General features: G+C 43.4%; 1 protein-coding gene across 1 annotated transcript; it reads right to left on the bottom strand.

Annotated features, from left to right (window-relative positions):
* Positions 1–45: 45 nt before the first annotated feature.
* Positions 46–19,702, bottom strand: RSPH9 (radial spoke head component 9). Its single transcript, XM_041404399.1, has 5 exons — positions 19,476–19,702; positions 19,148–19,310; positions 18,332–18,461; positions 17,591–17,737; positions 46–1,409 (listed from the first exon to the last, which is right to left on the bottom strand). Exons 1-5 carry the CDS (start codon positions 19,700–19,702, stop codon positions 1,249–1,251), a joined length of 828 nt encoding a protein of 275 aa, XP_041260333.1. The 3' UTR covers positions 46–1,248.
* Between the last annotated feature and the right edge of the window lie 546 nt (positions 19,703–20,248).

The raw sequence follows: 20,248 nt of genomic DNA, 5'->3' as shown, positions 1-20,248 counted from the left end.
TCTTCCACCTATTGATCATTGCTAATTATGGGCCTGGTATGAAAGGCTCATTCAATTTATCATGGTCATTATTGTTTTGGCTCCATTTCTTTGGTATTTATCTGGGGGCTACAAATCAATAGAAAATTTTTATGTACTACTATGCCAATTAACCTTGTATTGCTTTTATTGGAATAATCTACTAATACCATCAGCATGGACAGGAACCAAAGGTAAGGATAAACCTGTATTATCCAGGAAATCAAATTAGATTTAAATGGTTCTTTTTAGCCTTATTTTGTGAAACAAAAGCCTTAGATTCAGCCCCTTGAGCTGGCCAAGACCTTTTGCTTTGGGAGACAGAGCCAAAACTTCATTAACCATACTGAGATAAAATCTCTGGCTGACTGTATCTGTTTTATAAAGCTTTGAAAGCTACAGCACTTCAGAAAGGAAAATATTTTTCTTTATTCTCATACATAGAGAAGTTACTCTGTCTTCTAGCCCAGGTAGCTCTGCTCAGTGAGCTTTGCTAAAGGAAGAGTCACTGGATTAAACCATTGTCTTGAGATGAACCTAAAAAAGCATATTTTTCAAGACCAGGTGATACCTACAGCTATTTTTTTCCTACATTTTTAGTGACATGAGCTGGAAAGATCCCTCTGATTTTGGTGAAATCTTAACATCTGGAAAGCAAAATACTCTCTTCAGTATGCTTTTTTAGAGTTCAGGGTTTAATACAGATCTCTTACTGTATACATCAGCTTTCTGCCCTGACTCCCTCTGCTTTTGTCATTCATAGATGACAGCAGGTATCATTCATGTTTCCAAATTAGTTCTTTTGTAATCAGACAGATGGCCTGGGTTTGATTTCTGACCTGGAGCTTGCCTGTCAGGGAAGAAAATGCCATTTGTTACTATCTAAAAGATCCACAGTGACACATTACAGGGAGAGCTTGGTGCTAATAACGCCAAGGTTGTGCTCAACCCCCATATGGGCCATTCACTTAAGAGCTGGACTCGACGAGCCTTGTGGGTGTCTTCCAACTCAGAATATTCTGTGATTCTCTGAATTCCATCTGGAGTTCAGGGAGCATTGCATACAATGAAATCCTAGGAAAATAATCAGGGCCAGCATCCAGGCATCGAAGAATCCTGCTCAAAGTGCAGAGGTTTCACATTTTTATTAGAACAAGCAGTAAACAAAATTTCCTAAGTATAAAATGTAGATCTTTTCTAGTTCTTGAATCCTTCTCCCAGACAGAAGAGTCACAGCATGAAGGGCAGATCGAGATTCTTCTCACCAGTGCCAAAGTAGACGTAGCCAAATTGCTTGGTCATTGGGACATGGTAGAATGTCAGTCCCAGCCACAACAGGCTCCGCAGCACCACCACAGTGCCTCCCTTCTCCAGCTGGATACTCCAGGAGCCTGTGTGAGAAGGTGTGCAAGTGAATCACTGGAAAACAGAAAGAGGCAGTGCTCTGACAGCAAGTTAACCTAAGTGAGAGAAGGGCTGCCGTGGGCTCTGCCTGACCAGTTAACAGTGTGCAAGGCTGCACTGGAGTTTGTGACACCTGAAAGGAGGAAAGTCGGGGAGAACATAAACCTCGATGCCCTGTTTTCCTTTTGTCAGTTCACTGCAGGCTGCCCTGGTTCCAGATGTCTGTTGGGTTCACATAGTAGCATATTCCCATGGCTATGGTGGTAACGTCATATGCGTCACAGGAAGGGACCCTCAAGCTCCAGACTGGTATAGCTGATCCCCAGGAGAGGCTGCAGCTATTCTTGGCTCTATCTGAGTGGGCAGCAGTTACTCCAACAAGCTCTGCCACCTACTTGTTGTAGCTAATAGCTATAGAGAGCCAAGATGAGCTATAGCAATCCTGCATAGGAATGAAATTTGTCCTTAAAATAAAGTTCTAGCATTAGTAGTGGGAAGAGAAAGAAGGTGCTTTCCTCCTTCAGAGAAGACTGGTTTCTTTGATGCAGCAACTGGAAAAAAAAAAAGAGAAAATGAAAAGTAGGGTATTTCCTATCTGAGAAATATATGGAAAAGGTTAATTCTCTTCAGTCTTTCTTGGCTCCACTGTTGAAGAGGATGTGCGTGGTAGGGGCAAAGGGATTAGTTTCCACATTAATTTTGTTTTGGCTCCACAGAAGAGGTTCAGAGCCAGTGTGAAAATGCAGTTTCTTCTGGATACAAGGAGCTCAGAGCCTCTGAGTATTTATTTTGCATCTGACATGACAGCTTGGGAATTGTGCCAGAGGGAGGGGGCTGAAGCATCAGCTTGGATTCAGTGCTGGAGGGCAAGGACCTGCCAGGAGAAGAAAATACCAGCTTCAGCACCAAATCAGTAATACCTAGAGGCTACAATGTAGGGAAGAAGGGTCTTCCTGAATCTCTATTTAAAAAAAAACAGGAGCAGGCCCAAATTAAAAAACTGTGGTTGGAACTGTCAGGCTACCATTGGCCTAGAGTCAAGCAGTCAGCCTATCTGTACCCAAAGCCAAAATGTGCCAATTCCAGAATAAGCAGAAAGCACATAATGTGTTGGGCTATTTAGGCAGTACTCATCTTTGTAGATAATTTTAGGCTTATTAATTTTAGGCTCATCAATTTATGCTATGATTCATGCTTACTCATGTCACGGTTAGCCTGGGGAAGGGCTTCTGTGATTGCTGTCAGCTGCGTGTCCTCCCGCTCCCACTCACTCGTGACTCTTGGCCAATTTTAGTCACATCTGACAAAGAGCTGAAGGGCTTTAACACCCCAGGTTCCTACAGCATGTCTCCCTGGGATGTGACCCAAGGGCTGGCTGCAGCTTTTGGAGCTTTGGTCTGCCAGCAGGTGCAAGGAAGCACAGGCTGTCAGGCCTGCCTGGCAGGCACAAAGCAGCAGCTAGCTGGGCAATCTGCACTCGTGCAGCCTTGGGCTCTTGCGTGCTCCCTCGCAGTAGGTGTTGTCTCACGTGCAGTTCATGGCAAACTACAGTAGCTGAGGGAAGGAGGGAGGTTGAGGGCAAATGTTAGTGTGGTGGCTACAGAATCAGAAAGGAACAACACAATTCAAAACCCTGTAAAAACAGGTGTGTTGAATTGTGCTGCTCACCTGTTTCCTAACTCCTCACTTCGTATTTCTGTACTTCTCAAAAGTTTCTTGGACACCACTGTTTCCTCTGCCTCTTTCAGTAGCAAGTTCCACGTTTGTTATACTATAATATGCAAGTCTTGTGTCATCTCTGATCTGCTACCTTTCAAAGTACCCTCTTCAGTCATGTGCAAATGTGGAACTCAGTGAACAGCAAGAATACCTACCTCCTTTCTGACAGACTGACTCGAGCTGCTGGACAGAAGTACAAAACAGACATTCACAGTCAGGAGATTTCTGCTTTGGAGAACTTACTTCTGACTCACTCTACTCCACATTTCTACTAAATACAAACAACTGGGGTTGCAGTAAAGCAGAGGACTACTTAATATCAGACAGTCAATACAGGTGTGTGCCATCTTTTCACCTTCTGTGACATTCTTTACACAAGTCCTAGGTACAACATGAGCTAATATCTTCACAAGCAGTGGTTTCACACACAAGGCAACCCCAATCTCCCATCCGGTCTCTCTAGTGCCACTCATATGGACACAAACTGGCCTGGATCTTTTTCATACCTGGAGTAAAAACGCCTATTATGGTTCAGCCACTGGGATTGCAAATCCTGACTGAGAGGATCTGCAGAAATTCCATCAATTGGATATCATGGAAACCAAGATGAGGAACACTTTGCTACAAGGCAGATCATGCGGTGACTGAAGTACTACAGCCATTTGCTGTCAAAGGACAAGCTTTCAGTTTCTTGAACTTTGTCTCTAAAAGTTTCCAGCATTTGCTAGTGACAGTAGCAGGACTATGTGTAGGAGTGTTGATCAACAAGTAGCAGGCAACTAGGTCTGAATGTAAATAGAGACAAGTAACTCTTAATTTCTCCTTTGAATGACTGCTCCCAGCACATAGTTCTTCAGCTTGAATTTGTATAAATGACATACAAGTCTTTCCTCCAAATACTGCTGGTACTTGTTGCAGCTTTACACGCTGGTTTGTGGGGAAGGGGATGATGACACGCCATAAACTTTTCATAAAGTTTCTCTGACGAAAAGATAATGCAATGAGGAACTCTCATTTTCTTTGATTTAGGACCAGACCTCTGAGAAGCAAGTCTGTCAAGAATAGGACTATGCCTTGCCTTGCTAGGTGGTGAAAACCTTTAGGGATTTTCTAATTTGTTAATGCCTCTCAATGTACTGGAAGCATCTAACAACCTGGGTACGTGTGATAGCTTGTTTATATATGTTCACCTACACAGATGAACCCTCTGCCCCAAACCATTTACACAGAACAAAAAGAAATGCCTGGAGCATGACAACTGGAAAAGGTAAGAGGGAAAACAGGGTTTTCAATGCTCTTAGGAACTGTATCTGGATTTAGATATCTTTTTGTTGGATAAATTCACAGAGGAGGTAGAGTAAATCAAGTTCAACATAATTAAATTCCCTATCTGTGCTCTGGGGCAATAGAGTACATGGATCCATGATCTCCCCAGAACATTTACCCAGTGACACACAAGTTTATCAATCTCAGCAGAGTATTCATCAGCAGTTAACTCCACAAATCAAGGAACTTCCCATGCACCTTCACACCTGGCAGAAATGGACAGATGCAAATGAAAATGGCTCCATTCATTTTCACACTACGTCTCTGAAGGCTGTGATGTGCAGTTTCTACATTTCCCTATCATCTGTCCAAGCAGATGAGACAACTCTCAAAGAGCTCAAATTTGTCATTTCATAAATGTGAGACCTTTGGGGAATATTAATTATTATTGTTATACTTTCCAGCTCCTCTCTGGCCCTTCATTCTGCATGTAGTTCTACACAAATATGAACAGTAAACTTTTGCTGATGCTGCATAAGCCTTCCTGTGAAATGAGGGCCTGTACAAAAACAAGCAGGTTACGTAAGGGCAATCCCATCTGGACCAGCACAACAGAGGTTGAGAACAGGAAAAAATTACAAGAAGCTGTCTGGAACTGTAATGTCATTTTCACTGGCATCCTGTTTTCAGCCAGAATGATGATTAATCCTAGAGCTGTTCTTTATTTTGCAGAGCCAAAGAGTAGCAGCAGTGCCACCTTCCACCTTCTAAGTGGATCACTAGAGACATTTTTCTAACTAATCATCAAAGGTGATTTTTTTCAATATACTTTTCCAGACTGGACTTTTGCAACACACAAAGCCCATTCAGAAACTGCATTTGATACACAATGCTGGTGTATCTTCTAAGAAGAGATTACATTAAAGTTCTGGAACTTCTCTGGGTTCTTTGGACTTTTTCATAAAGGGAAAAAATTAGAACCCATTATCTCATTATTTTTTTTTTTCCCCACACCTCATCACATCAGCTCTATTTGAGGAAATGCTGCATGAAGCAAAATTTGAACTTGTGAGACATGGAGAAAGTTGTTCTCTCAGAAAGATACAGGATACTTGGCTTGTCTGCTATCACAGCTCAAACCCCACTATACTCTAACAATATGCTTTTTTTTGGCAAGGCGCACCTTTCTTGCCGGAGTTTGAAATATTGATGTCATAAATCATTCTAGAAGTACTTTAAACAGTAACTAATGAACAGTATGCAATAATAGCTTAAAATGAATATACCACCCTTTCTTCCCTAAGAGAAAGTCTTAGAAATGCATTTAATAATGCAATATTAAAAGGAATGACAACTACGAAAATTAAATGCTACTTTCATCCTTTTTTTTTTCTTTTTCTCTCATTTGTTTTTTAAACTTCTGTGCTATTACAGATGGTTGTTGCGGTAAAACCATCACATAGATAGCTTCAGATCTGTAGTACCATAAAAATGTAGAATTGGGCTGCTGGGTCCAAATCCTTTCCATCACTGGCTGAGAATATTCCATGGCAGTCCCTGTGTCAGACAATATGTCTCTTAACTGAGAGATTGGGAAGCTCAAAGCATTAGTCTGTAAGGTACACCAAGATTCCTAGATAAAAGTTGTCAAGAAAAAAAGAATTTAAAATATTATTATTTTCATTGGAAGGAATACAAATCAAATTAAGAGACAGCAAGTTAAGGTTGTATTTCCTAGACTTAAATACCACTTTAACTTGCATCTCCATGTGTGCTGTCTCTAAATCAGGCAGCAGAGTTAACTGCACACATCATGTAAAGCTCACTGAGATGCAGGGAACTGGTCATTGCTCTCACACAAGAGATTCCTACCAGTAACACTGCTCTGGTGAGGTTCCCAAAGTTCAAAATACATTTCTTAAAAGAGCAAGTTAATATTTAAGCTGCACCCAGCAAACTTAAGAAAGCCAAGCAGGCTTTCTGTGCTGAAACTATTGCCTGTTGCTGCTCCAGAAGGGAAGGGAGGGAGCTGCTGTGTGGGAGGAAAGAGCATGGGAAAAGTATCCGCTGGATGAAGATCTGGAGCTTCCTATTCCCTCTTTGGATCAGGCTGCAGCCTCCACCCCTCCAAACACAGGCGGGAATTCTGAGGAGTTCCTTACATCTTTCCCAAACAAGAAAGTGCTTTGAAGATCCTGATGCTCACCCTCTGTTAAACCACTGCCTTTTTTATGGCCCTTCAACAGCTGCCAGAACACCAGGGCTGAATTTCAAAAGTCAACCTCCTTCTCAGCTTCTTCTTCCTTTCCAGTCGCCAATAGAAATCCCTGTCTCATCCCCCATGTCTGCCTCAGCTATGGGCTGAATCTTGTAATCCACAGAAGCAATAGGGTGCGTGAGACATGAGCTTTTAAACAAAACCCTTCCAAGAGGGCTGTTTGCAGAAGAACTTTCCTGCTGTAACTGGTCCACTTGCAGGATGACCTCTCATAACACTGCTGCTTTGGAGGTGATTCAGCAATGCCTCATTTCAGGGCAAGCTTGAGAAGAAACAGCTTTAAGAGCTAGACAGCCTGATAGAGAGGCTCCACATTGCAAAAGCTCACAGAGGGTCATAAAAGTGACATTATCAATTCTTCTTCAAAGGAGAAAATGTCTCAAGGGAAAAGCAGCCACAGTGTGGTTGCACTTACCATTAACACATTATGCTGCCACAAGAGCAGGTTACAACATCTCTTGCTGCAGTTAGTCCTGAGTGAGAGTGAAGTATGGAGTCACAGGACAAATATTAACACCCGGAGAGGGGCACCATAACCATTTCCCTCTGCAAAAGCAGCCGCTGCTTGGCTGCATGACCCCAAGCACTTAGAGCTGACAAAGCCTCACTACACCCGTGGGATTTAGCTGCCATTTCCCTCCAACAGAAAATCCTACACGGGGAAGAGCTTCCTACTTCTAATTTGTTATCTGTAGGGAACAAAGACAAATTGCAAACCAGAGCAGCTGTAAGGAAAGGTCACCGTGCTTTGGCTCTCAATAAATTGTGCCACACAGGCATTTCACACACAGCCTACCAGCCATAAGGACACATCCAAACAGTCCTATGTGGGGCCCAAACTCCTTCGTGCCACTTACTGGCTGCAAACTAAATCTCTTCCATTTGCTTGACACACCACCTGCACCCCATATGTTAACACTGCTGTCAATATTTCCAATTCCCCATATAACTATTTAATAATAATTAAACAAAAACACAGACTGGTTGCAGGTTCAGTACTATTTTTAAAAGCCTCCAGAGCCAAGAAAGCACAGCTTACAGTCAGATGCTGCCAAGCAGCTCTTGCATGGTCCTAATGCCTGCCATGTCCTTGACACACACATACCACCATGCCCAAAACCCAAAGTAAAATGGTTGTACTTTAGAGGCTTATCTTCTCCCACTGGGGATGTCTCTGCAGTAGAAATTATTTTGACAGGCCCAGGCCTTCTATTTACACATGAAGAACCTGTTTCCTGCTAACAAGGAACACACAGGGATTGCAGTGCTGTCCCAGATACACGGTATTCAGGTACCTCCAAGTAAAAATGAAATTCAGGCCATATTTAGACATCTGACAACAGTGCTGCTTAATCCAGCTGAAGCAGCCTCTGCCCTCAAACCCTTATTCCCACCCTCATCATTCTTCCATCATAGAGACCACAAAAGTGTTTATTTATTGCTTAGTGAGTCAGGTAGGGGAAATAGTCTGGCTGAAAAATATACTAGAGAGAAATAACATTTTTCCAGCTGGAATCTGCACATCCAGCAATGCCAACACAAAAGAAGGGACAATACACAGAAATAAATGAGCACCAGAGGATGGGAAGGACTGAAAAAGCTAGCACTGAAGTAATACATATCAAATTAGAGCCTCCCTTATAGCCTGTTAGTTTGCCCTTTAGTCCTAAATCCACCTGATAAAACAAAACAAAACAAAAATATTCTAATTAAGAGAAAGATGTTGACTGCACAGAAAGGATTAGAATAAAGGCTTGGAATAGGGCTGTGCACTAGTGGAAACAGCAAGACCATATACAATCAAAACTTAAAAGGAGTAGGAAAAACTGATTAAATCCATGCTATTTGTATTCTGACAACTCCAGTACAGATCACTGAATCTTGGGTTTTCTGTAGTAAATTTAGAAATCTTTCGGCATGGCAAATCACCTCCTTCCAAAGCACAAGTTTATGCCGGGTCTCATCACACTCCATATTTCTTGTTCAGCTGGTCGCTGTGGAAACGTTTTTGGAGCGTGCCAGGAGTCACGTAGCATCTACCTGGGGAGCCCCTGCATTAATCCGTCACCTTCGTGGGTTTCTCTGAGCCCATTGGCTGGTGGGAAGAAAAAGGAGTCTCTCGCCCCTCCCTGCTCGGAATGAAAGACGCTTCCTCTAAATCTTGCTACAGGATTTCAGGCTCAATTCAGCTTCTTTGGGGCTTTTGTCACCAAACAAATGTGATGTCTTTGAAAGAAAGATTAACAGTTTGATGAAAGGATGCAATGGGCAGCTTTGTTCTAGCCTGCTTCCCCTAGAGCTTTTGGTCACTGTCACTTTCTTACCCACGGGAGAATATCTGTTTGACTCTCAGAGGAGATTATGGCCACCTTGTAAGATTTTTCCTCTCCTGGTAACAAAGCACTGGCCACTTTGAGGAGGTGATAATGATGAACAGGGGCTGGATTAGGGGCAAAGAACCTCACATTGATCTCTGAATTCTGAGAAAACACAAAGGAGTCGATGCTGGGATTCAAAACCCACCAAATGCTTAGAGCACATCCAGTTCACTCTCCTGCAGGAGGGGCAAGTCCACAAACCCTGTCAGTCCCCCAGTTGTAGTTCTTACCTCATCATCAAATTAGCAAGGCTAGTTAAAAGAGCTTGGGATGAGGAACAGATGGCATGGATTATAAACTGTTGATGTTTTTGTGCTAAACTAGATACGAATTCTGGACTAAATTACCCGAAGAGTTTACCAGTTTCTGAGAATAATGTCATACTGAGCGTTTCCACATAGCACAGTGCAGTGCTAATTCTGAACACTAAAGGCTAAGCATCTTTTAATGCCTGTGATAGCCTAGCTATTTCTGCTCAGCGTAACTGCTGTACAAATACACCCAAAGATGAACTGTCCCTTGTCCTTTTCCCTTTACACACTGCCACACACCTCTCAGCATGCAGATTTTCAATCCATATGATACTTGTGTACAGTAAAACAAGATGATGCTAACTGGCTTCCTCCTTTCAAAAGCCCTGTGGCCAAATGGGCAGCAAACAGCAAAGCAAAGCTATATGTAGGGCTGGCACCAATGCCAATGACTGCACAGGCAGGAGCTGCCACTCCTTGGAGCCCCTTCAGAAACAGATCACTCCTAGCAAAAGCTGACCTTGTTCTGACTTCAGTGACACACAAACTGTCCTAGGATTTCTCCCACAAGTAATTTTTCATAATTTCCTAGAGAAAAGATTAGCCCAAGGCAGAGTGATGTGGTGATAAACCTGCAGCTTCTGGTTCTATAAGGCTTTATCAGCATTTCCCATCATTTTAGCAAAAAGTTCATCTCCTTATTATGTCCAAGGAACCAGGAGCTTAAATGAAGACAGGGTGGGTCATGATTTCTTTCACTGAGGAGAAAAAACCCTTTAAAAAAAACCCTTTTCAACCCTGGAAAGTTACTATGAAAACTCTGCTTCTGTCCTCATTCTTTCCCTACAGCAGTCTGGAGGGTGAAGGACTCCACCACAGCTTTCAACTGATGGGCAGCCCTGTTCCAGTATAAACTCATCCAAGGTCTGACTAAACAAAGCCCTGAGGTGATATAGACCCAGGACCCAAAAGCAGTGAATACGCTGCTTTATTACCCAAAGACACAAAGCCCAAGGAAAACAGGCTCCTTTCCAGTAATCAAAGCAGACCATGATCAGCCTGTCAGAAGCTCTAATACTAGCTGGCCCAGGAGTCCTCCTACCGTGCTGCCACAAGAGAGGTTCAGTCTGATCTTGAACTCCTGAGCTGGCAGCACCCCTGCTTGTAGGAAGGACAGCATCTTGTCTTGCTCCCGGGCAGCTTTCTTGGGTCACTGCAGGAATGGCCTTAGCAGCCTCTACCCATCACTAGTAAAAATTAAGAGTGACCCTACTTTTGAAGAATGTAGGGGACTTGCTTATATATTGTGTATGTCCATTCACATGCATGTGATCTCTAAGGATGCTGAGAAAGCCATTGAAAAGCTTAGTGATCATTCCAGAAATTGGCTAATCTTGAAAGGGAGAGAACATATTCTCTATACCTACAGTTCAGGAGGCCAGAATGCCACACACAGTCTGGAATCTCGGGACATACCTTTTCCTTGATTTGCTGCTCTGCTCTTGGTGATTTTCTTTCTCATTTTACTTTTTCATGGTTTCCTTTTCTGTGCTCAGCACTGACAATGCTGGCACCATAGTGCACCCTGCTGGAAGGCAGCAGCTAGAGTCATCCTGGAATTATTTCTAGGGATGGCCAACTTCAGTTTGAACAGAGAAATTCAGATACCAATGCTTTTACTAACAATCCGCTAAGCCAGCTACTGGGTTCGATTTTCAGAAATCAGAAATCCTACTGTTCTGATGCACACTCACTTAGTTTTCTCATTCTCTAACACTGTTTTTAAAGCTTGTTTGTCAAAACTACTTGCATTAATGTCAGGTAACTCCATGAGATTCTGTAGCTCAGTTCCTCACATTCACCAAGCCTAAGGTTCACATCTCCTAACGAGGAATGAAGACAGCCGTGAGCCATGCTAGGTATTTCAGTCTACATTTTCGCTACCTCTTTTTATCCTTGCAAACATCAAGTACTGCCCTCTCATTTATTATGAGTCTTTTAGTTTGGATTTCAGTGAGACAGCTTGAAAAGCCTTGTCCCCGTGTGGCTCTTGGCAGGCTAAGGAGTAAAGTGCTCTTGCTCTCGGCTTTCACAGAGCTGGGGAGGTGCTGCTTATTGTTAAGCAATGAAAGGGGAGGGCTCAGGTCACATCTGTGAAATGTTAGTGGAGAAGGGAGGCTGGGTGAAAGTAGGTGGCCAGCACAGCATAGCACTTCCCTGGATTTTGCAAGGCCACTAGGGAGATAGGCAGCCATTTGTCTTAGAGCCCTGATAAAGGGCCCTTGCCTCTGGTGGCTGGCTGGGGGCTGTAAATACCTCTGCAGACACAGACTCTTCAAATGGCTGGAGACCGAGGCTGATAGGGGATTAATCGCCTTGAAGGGAGGAGAGAGGGGGGAGGGGGATCGAAAGCAAGTTAATTAGCTGTGTTAATGTATGGAGATAAAGCAGGGTCGTGCCTCCTGGCCTTCTTCCTTCCTGCACCCTGACTTTTGGGACAGCCATGATGGGGCTACCAAAATGGCCCTGGAGAGCAGCCACGGAAACTATCTCCCACTTAGAAATGCAGCCCCTCCATCTTCAAGGACCCATTAGGCAGCAGCTTTTGCTAAACCGATAAAGACCGTGTTAATGAACCTCAGATGACAGGAGGTTAGTGTTCTAACTGAGGCTACTGTTCAGCAAGCTTACAGAAAAGCTCGTGCTCAAAGTTTTCAGCCAAAGAAATGGCCACAAATCCCTTTGTCTGTAATGCTGCTCCAAAACCACTGCACTTTTGGGTGAAGAAAAAGCTACAATTCAAGTGGCTGTCACTTTCTCCACAGTCAAATGGTAAAGGAGCTGGAATGATCTTGTGCCTAGACACTTCTTCTGCCCTACCTTCATCTTGAAATGGCAAGTATACAAGACTCGCTGATTCACCCTGCCACTGCATACCCATCTAGACTGATGCTATAAAATATCTCCCAGCAATAAAGATCCACAATGGCTGTAAGTCAGGAATCTCCTCAGCCCTCTTTTGAGCCCTCACATATCATAGTTCAGAAAGCAATGCCAGCTGAAATGAGCTGACTTGCACTTGGAACCCACTGTCACCTTTGTGTTACTGTCACTGACAATGAAGAAGTCCAAGCTGAACATCATCCTCCATGGCTGCCATCAAGTTTATGGCCAGGCATACCAGGAATCTGGACTCCTACATACCACTGCCCATTAAAATGAAGTCACTTATGCATATCTGGGACTATCAACTTGTATTTGCATTTGACTGAAACACAGTTCCCAGGAAGACATCCAGCATGATGTTAAGATACCTAGAGACATAGGCTCATCCATTACCCTTGCTAACTGGTAATCTTTTCCCTCTTAGAAATTGTATTACATTGTTCATTTTAGTTCTGGATATAATTTTAGCTGCTGATTCCTGTTATGCCTTTCTGTGCTATAATAAATAGATCTTCAGTACCTAATACTTAAACTCCACAGAGTATTTACACAGTGTAATACAGCCATTCTCACAGGCTTTTCCTCAAGATAAACAGATTGAACTGTTTATGTCTCTCACCAGCCCTTGAATAATTTTGTGACTCTTTTCTGCAACTCTCCAGTTTTCCAATGTGCAGTAATCCAGTTATGATTCCACTAACACTATATGCAAAAGTAAAGTCACCCCTGCTGTTCCTAGTTGCTATGCCCTTGTTTATGTATCTGCAGATCAAGTTACCCTTTTAAGACTCAGGATCAGCCTGGGAGCTGATGTTCAGTGGGTTGTGCCTGGATTTCCTTTCAGAGCCACAGTTTCTAGAATACAATTCCCAAAGTCTGACTTACTTTCCCCATTTGACTTTGCAGTTATGTACACCAAAATGTACTGTATTTAAGTAAGCCCAGTTTTCCAGATCTCTGTATCAATTCTGCCTTGTCATTATTTGTCTCTCCACCAACCCTTAACTATAGATCATTCATAAATAAGTTGAAGGATATCAATATTAGCACTGGTCCCTTTCTGACCTCTCCCAGAAATACATCCATTCACTGAGTTCTGAATCACAGCTGCTAAGGAAGATTAAATTTAGGAGAATAATTCTGCAATGCCAGGATTTATTAAAGATTATTATGCCACAAGTCTCCTGAGATAATGATTTCAGAAGTAACTGATTTGACTCTGCCATTTTAATGTTTTTGATCCACAGTAAATGTTGTATAACTATACCCTCCCTTAGCAAAAACTCTGAAAACTGTCTGAAACAGTATTTTATTGTCTTTGCTTGATGCAAGTCCATATTATTTCCAAAAAGAAAACAGAAAAAAATCGAGTTCTTCAGCCTTTTTACCATCACCACTTAGTGACAGTTTCCAGCACCTTTACTATGCTTTCTTTTCTTCTCAATATAGTTTCAAAAATATCTCCCTTACTGCTGTCATGGACTACTCCAGTTAGTCTGGTTCCCTTTGTCATTCTCTACTTATTATAAATTCCAATTTATATCAATCATTAATCATTCCAAACCTTCTGCATTTCCTTTTTTTTTTTTTTTTTTTTTTTTTTAATTCTAATTTCTACTCTTAATCTACAAGTGAACTGTGGTAGGTTTTCAGCCAAAAGCAGCTATGTACTGACTGGGGGTCATGACTTTTGAAGAAAGTCTTCTCATATAAGTCCTATTTCCACTCATATCTTTTCCTATCTAGACATACCTCCCCGCCTACATCAGTTTTGAGCAGTGTTCTGTTGGCGTCCCTTATCTCCATATCAAAGCGATCTGATTCAGTAACCTGTAACAAACCCTCGGAGTCAAGTTATTGTTTTTCTGAATTGCAGTTTGAAAGTGCCAAAGACCTGAATTCTCCATCCCTTGTCTCACTTCCTTCCAAGCTTTCCATTCTACACTCCTACATCAGGCTTTCACTCATCCCCTTTCTTTATCCTTGCAGAATGGGGCACAGTCTGATCTGATACCAGGGTCACCGTGAAATCAACCTTGCCCCTCCATTTTCACTTCCCCCATTATTATCAGTGCCTGAAATGTGTCTATTATTTCATATCTTCACAACATTAAGTCATCAAGTGAAAATGCTGTAGGCATGCTAGGAATTACTGCTATTTGCTTTGCCATTCCTTTATCTACAAGCAGATGTAAAACTGCCACAGCCCTAGTTCTTGAAATACTACGTCCAGGGTTCCAAACTCCATGCAGCAGAAAGGACAACGCTGGCAATGTGCCAGCTGCTGAAAGGCCACATCTAATTGTGCATAAAGTTGAGCAGATTGTCTGCTTAGACTAGAGCAAATAAGCTTATCTTTAATGCAGACATATGGCCAGCAAAACCTACAGATCCCAGCATGCAACATTCTGGCCAGCTGGCCATTTGGATCAGGATGAAGCATTACATGATCTGATACTGTGGTGACAGAAGATCTGTATCACAACCCCTCCATGTTCATGCTGTCAAGACAAGGTTCTCATTTCCCACTTTTCTCTAGATGCATTTTAAAAAATGCATAAAAAAAAAAAAAAAAAAAAAAAAAAAAAAAAAAAAAAAAAAAAAAGCTGAGTCAGTCACTTGTCTGTGGGAACTGAGATACCAATTAAAAAACAGACAGAATTATTAAAGGAGGAGCAGCAACATATTCTGAACTTTTAAAGTGCACAGATAACCTGATAGACACACAGACAGAATCTGGAACCTGCAAACACCACAGATATCACTGGTAAAGATAAGAATAGCAGACAGTTTTGTTACAAAACTCCAGGTTTTCCAGTTTTGCACTAAACCCTGCTTTTACCATTGTTGCCTTTATTCAACCCAGTTTTAACTTCCTTTCTTCCCACCTCTCAGCTGTCATATAAAATGTTCTCTCTGCCTCCAACTTTCCATTCTGTAAGACACCTCTGCTCTCCTATAATGACACACCATATATCTTATGACAGTTACCCCCTTGACAGCCATCACAGATGCTAAGTCTCCAATTAATAGAGAAAACTATTCCAAAAGAGTTGTTACTTTTAGACAGGTTAAAATCAGCCCTTAATCTCTCTCAGTTCTATTCTTTACGTCTTTTAAGATGCTAGGGGAATTTAGCCAATGCAGGCTGGGAGCATCACTCCAATGTCACTTAGCCCCAAATCACTTCTTATGTATTTATTGAGAAAAGAGACAATTCTAGCTTCAGTCACAATTCTAGATGCAATAAATTTGAGAATTCCTGCTTCTGCTCTGACAATAACTGTTCAAGACAGGATCTAACCAAGAAAGGCAAGAAAAAATTCAGGTCAAAATGAGGGGATTTGACAGAACTATGAACAATATGTCAGTAAATAGAAAAAGCTCTGTCTACTTTTTCTTCTCTGTCAGGACCAACATGCACTGCCAGAGCTCAAGGAAAGTAATCTGAGAACCAGAGTTTGAGTATCTCACAACCAGGAGTGAATCTGGCAAAGCCATGCTGATAAAATCAGCAGAAAGCCTGTATCTGTCCTGTTTTTTTCCCTCCCACATTTTCACAAGCAACCAGTACTTTTAGGCAAACCGAATGCTTGTTAAAGGAGGCTGGGTTGATCTTTCTTTAATGTCAGAGCTCCTATCCGCATGTGACAGAATGCAATTAGAGAGGCTACATGCCTTGCTGATCCTGTAACCAATTCCTGTCTTACCTCCCTCACCTCCTTCACCTCATCCCCAAATTCAGGACAGAGCAGGCAGAGCTGCACAGGTACCATGAAGAATCTTCCCTTACATTAAGAAGCACTCAGCTGCACTTTAACTCAGGTAGTCTTTCAGAAGCAACTTTTTTAAGGATACTGAAATCTACACTAACAGCAACATCCACCCAGGAAAGGGCTAAAGGGTCATGCTTGCACAGACATCAATCTGCCACGGGAACACAATCATGACAGTGTCACAGTTCAGCCCCACTTTCTATCTTCTACCAGGTAAAATACAGCTACAAGTTGAATTTTATTTGAAGACTTTAACAAAGCCACCATCTTCATGTCTAACACAAGGTGTGTCTCCCCACCATGAGGGAGGGAGGAAAAAAGAGAGGGGAGCAGTGGGAAGGCAAACAGTAGCAAAACCTGAACTACCATACAAAACTGCAGATAAAATTTTCTTAGGAAGTAATTAGGATCTAATCCCTCTTGCAATTCTGCTTTGAGTCAAAAGGGCCACCTCGATGAGCCAGTGTATGTAAAAATGTGCAGTCTGTCCAGAATACACCTTTGGAAAATGACTGCATAAGGACACTCCCAGTAAGTTGAAGAGTGGTTTCGATTTTAGTGGTTTATGCTCTGTCAAAAATGTTCAGAATTCAGGCAGGAGCTCACACTCCCAGTTCTTTTTTTGCCTAAGGGATGATCAGGAGGAGGGGGTAAGGAGAGGAAAGGAGGGAGAGAGAATCTGAAAAGCTATTTTCAACACTGGCAGTTCACTGTCCATCCATTCAATTCCATCTGACACAAGTCACCTAGTATCCTATCCTACTACTCCTTGACAGGAATAAAATAAAAAATCTAAGTTTGAATTGTTTCCCTAGAATGTCCCTAGACAGAGAACATGAAAATACTTGGTCCAATCCAAAAAACTGCAGCAAATCAGCAAAACCAGATAGAAACAAATAACAAGCCGCTCCCATCTCTTTAGGGGAATATCTTGCCAGAGAGATCCCTGGAAGAGACTTTAAATATATTTGCAGTTGTCCAGCAGAAGAGTAGAGATGCAAACTGAAGATACAATCCAGTGTGCCTGTATTTTTTTCTCTTTTCACAATCCTGCTACAGTGCAGACTATTCCAACAAAGTTTATCCAAGAGACATTTCAATTCAGCCTCTTCCAGATATCAGCTTGGTGTTAATGAGAGCCCATTTAGATAAAGAAGAGAAATACTGGGTGGAACAAGAGGTGTGAAATACTTCAAGCCACATAAATTCTCTCTATCACTGGTGGAGTTATCTCTTCCAATAGGGTCACCAGTTGCCACAGGCTTCACAGAAGTCAGGAGGGAAAATGGCACTGAGGCAGAGTGTGACCACACCTGTTGAGAGGATGTGACAGACCTGGTACACTTATATCTTTCCGTTTTAAACATTTAGAATTGCTTAAAACAGGAAGTAACTACAATATTTAGTAAAGGATAAAGTTCCTTTAGAGAGTCACAGAAGCTTCTCATACCACCTCTACAGTAACCCACACCAGTCCCCTCAGCGTTTCCAAGGCTACTCAAACTTCCCCATTGCCTTCCCTCTCATTGCATTTGTTGATTTTGCTACCTTTACCTCGTGGGATATCATGCTCCAGAGAATCTAGAAAGTCAGTGGATGGGTCCAGGTCAGCCTTTTCCAGCAGGGTTTTATTCTTCAGGTTAGTAGGCTCAGTGAAATGGAAATAGGAACTTAACTTTTTTGCCTCCACCAAAGACAGACCTGTGAACAGCCATTGGTGAACATTACTACATACATGAATGAAGTAGGGTAACATTCATTATACTATTGAGTATAACATTGTTTCTCTAATGCCCACAGCCCAGAACAGAATCATAATCTTTCTCCAACAGATTCCACAGAAGGCTTGTCAGAAACAGGTGTCAGCACTCCCTGCTGCTGTGCCTTGGAGACCATATTGACTGCAGCCCCAGATAACCAACGGGTACCGACTTGAGGACAACTTTCTGTGCCCATTTGGCCATATCCTATATCTAAATGGACAATTCACTACTTCTGCAATTGTTAAATACTGCCATAAACTACAGTTTATACAAACAAATTACTCAGTTTAACGACTCAGAACTATTACTGACTCTTTTCTCACCTTCCAGAGTTGGAACATTAGTGAACATTAGTGGCACTGAACCTGAACATTAGTGGAAGTGGGTTCTCTCCTCCCTGTGCATCTTATCCAAGGGGAAAAAAAAAAAAAAACCCAACTGAAATCAAAACATCAGTTAGAGAAAGTCATCTTAATTTACAGCCTTTACAATCAAAGTACAGTTGATCCTGATAAAGACAATGAGAATTTACCTTCAAAGTGTCTGTTTTCATGCACAGACCCAAGAGGAGTCTTCACAAATGCCCCCCGGGGGACGATACCAACTGTTCTGTCTATGTGCTCTATCGTAGCTATGAGGCGGGCCTCCTCCTTGATCACAGGCTTTAAAGAAAAATAGGGAAACTTTAAAGGCAGGGCTTTCCTTGTTTTCATTTCTGAAAATAAACTTGAGGTGACACAATGGACTTACCATCTTGGAGTCCAATGGCACTAAGAGGACCTCAAAAGACATTTCATAACATAGGACAGAAAACATGGTTAGGAGCAGACAGTTTAGACTCACCAGAGATCTAACTATCCATCCTTTCATTTGTTCTTTCCTCCCTCTCGATTCACATACTTATTACTTATGTATTCATTTATAAAGAATGCTGCCTGCAGTTACTATTAAAACTTCAGAAACCACAGTGAGGATCTGTACCAGTTGTGCATAATAAAGCATATTTACTATTTCTGAGGCCCGTTGAACTCCAGCAAAAACTGAAGTAAAAATTCAATCAAGCAGCTCTTGCTACACAATGACAGTGAGGAATTACAGACAGTTACAGAATGTTCTGAGTTGAAAGGGATCCAGAAGGATCATCAAATTCAACTCTTAAGTGAACAGCCCATACAGTGATTGAAACTGCAACCTTGGTGTTATAAGACTTGTGCTCTAACCAATTGTGTATCCTTTGCCTGACCACATGCTCATGCTGCTCATTCCAAGCGGGGAGAAGCCACCACCTGTGCAGCGTGAGGGGCACAAATGTAGCGAACAGAGTTCGAAAACGTTTTGCTGTATTTACCTCCTTACCACTTTCAACCAGTCTTGCAGCAGCTTCTGCGTTTATCTCAACCAAGCTGTACTCAAAAGAAGGATCCCCCTGAAAGCGGCCCTTCACCTGCTCCGCCAGTGCAAGCATCTCCTCGGTGGCTGGCGTCAGGAGGCTCCAGTCCAAGCAGTTCAAGCTGCCAACGACAAGCGCGACTCAGGGCCGAGCCCGGTAAAGAACAGGGCTCGAGGTAACTTCGCCAGGCCCCCGAGGGAATTCCCTGAGACTCCCTCCCCAGATCCGGACTAGCACGGCCCCAGACCGGCCCGGCCGGTCCCTGCTCCCCGGGACGGCCCCGCACCTGTACAGGCGGCTGCGGGGCGCGGCGCGGTCGGGGCCCAGCCCCTCGGCGATGTAGTAGGCGCCGCGCACGCCCTGGATGCAGCCCCAGAACCAGACCCGCTCGAAGCGGTAGTCGCGCTGCACCAGCGGCAGCGAGGCGCCCAGCGCCGCCCGCAGCTCCGGGCTGAGCCCCGCGCCGCCGCCCGCCACCAGCGCCAGCGCCGCGGGCACCGACAGCGCCTCCATCGCGCTGTGTGTCCCCGTTGCCGGGAGACCGCGGCCCGCCCGCCCGCCCGGGGTCACCCCGCGCTTCCGCCGCGGCAGCGACGGGCGAGGCGGGCGGCGGCGGAGGGGCCGTGCTCGGCCCACCCCGCCCGGGACACACAGGCGCTGACGGGCTGCAGCTCGGTAGGGGTGCGGGTGCGTGTCTGCCTCCGCTGTGTTCCTCACTTTCAGGAGGCCTAAATCCAAGGGCAAGTCCAAAACGCATACAATGGCATTGCGCCTTCACCGGGATGCCACAAAGGGCTCCATTTGCTTTATTTCTTACACGGACAACAGGGAAAAAAAAAAGCCCTTCTCAAGCTCACTGACTCAGTCAACCAGCTTGACTGGTTACAATGTCACTCTTACGGATCCTGAGGAGGGCCGCGAAATTTATAAGAGGACTGAAGCACCTCCCCGAAGAAGACAGGCTGAGAAAGTTTGGACTCTTCAGCTAGGAGAAGGTTTTATGGAGAATTCATAGCAACCTTCCACTGCTGTCAGGGAAGCCAGAGAGGGACTCTTCAC

Source organism: Onychostruthus taczanowskii, unplaced genomic scaffold (genome assembly GCF_017590055.1).
Source record: "Onychostruthus taczanowskii isolate IOZ18803 unplaced genomic scaffold, ASM1759005v1 scaffold21, whole genome shotgun sequence".
Classification (NCBI taxonomy): domain Eukaryota; kingdom Metazoa; phylum Chordata; class Aves; order Passeriformes; family Passeridae; genus Onychostruthus; species Onychostruthus taczanowskii.
This window is presented reverse-complemented; position numbering and strand designations above follow the sequence as displayed.

Coding starts and splice junctions, on each gene's coding strand:
- RSPH9 (XM_041404399.1), bottom strand. CDS start 19,702: ATGGAGGCGCTGTCGGTGCCCGCGGCGCTGGCGCTGGTGGCGGGCGGC. Junction 17,738..18,331: donor TGAAAACAGACACTTTGAAG/GTAAATTCTCAT, acceptor GGCTGTTCACAG/GTCTGTCTTTGGTGGAGGCA. Junction 1,410..17,590: donor GGAGCATGATATCCCACGAG/GTAAAGGTAGCA, acceptor CTTCTCACACAG/GCTCCTGGAGTATCCAGCTG.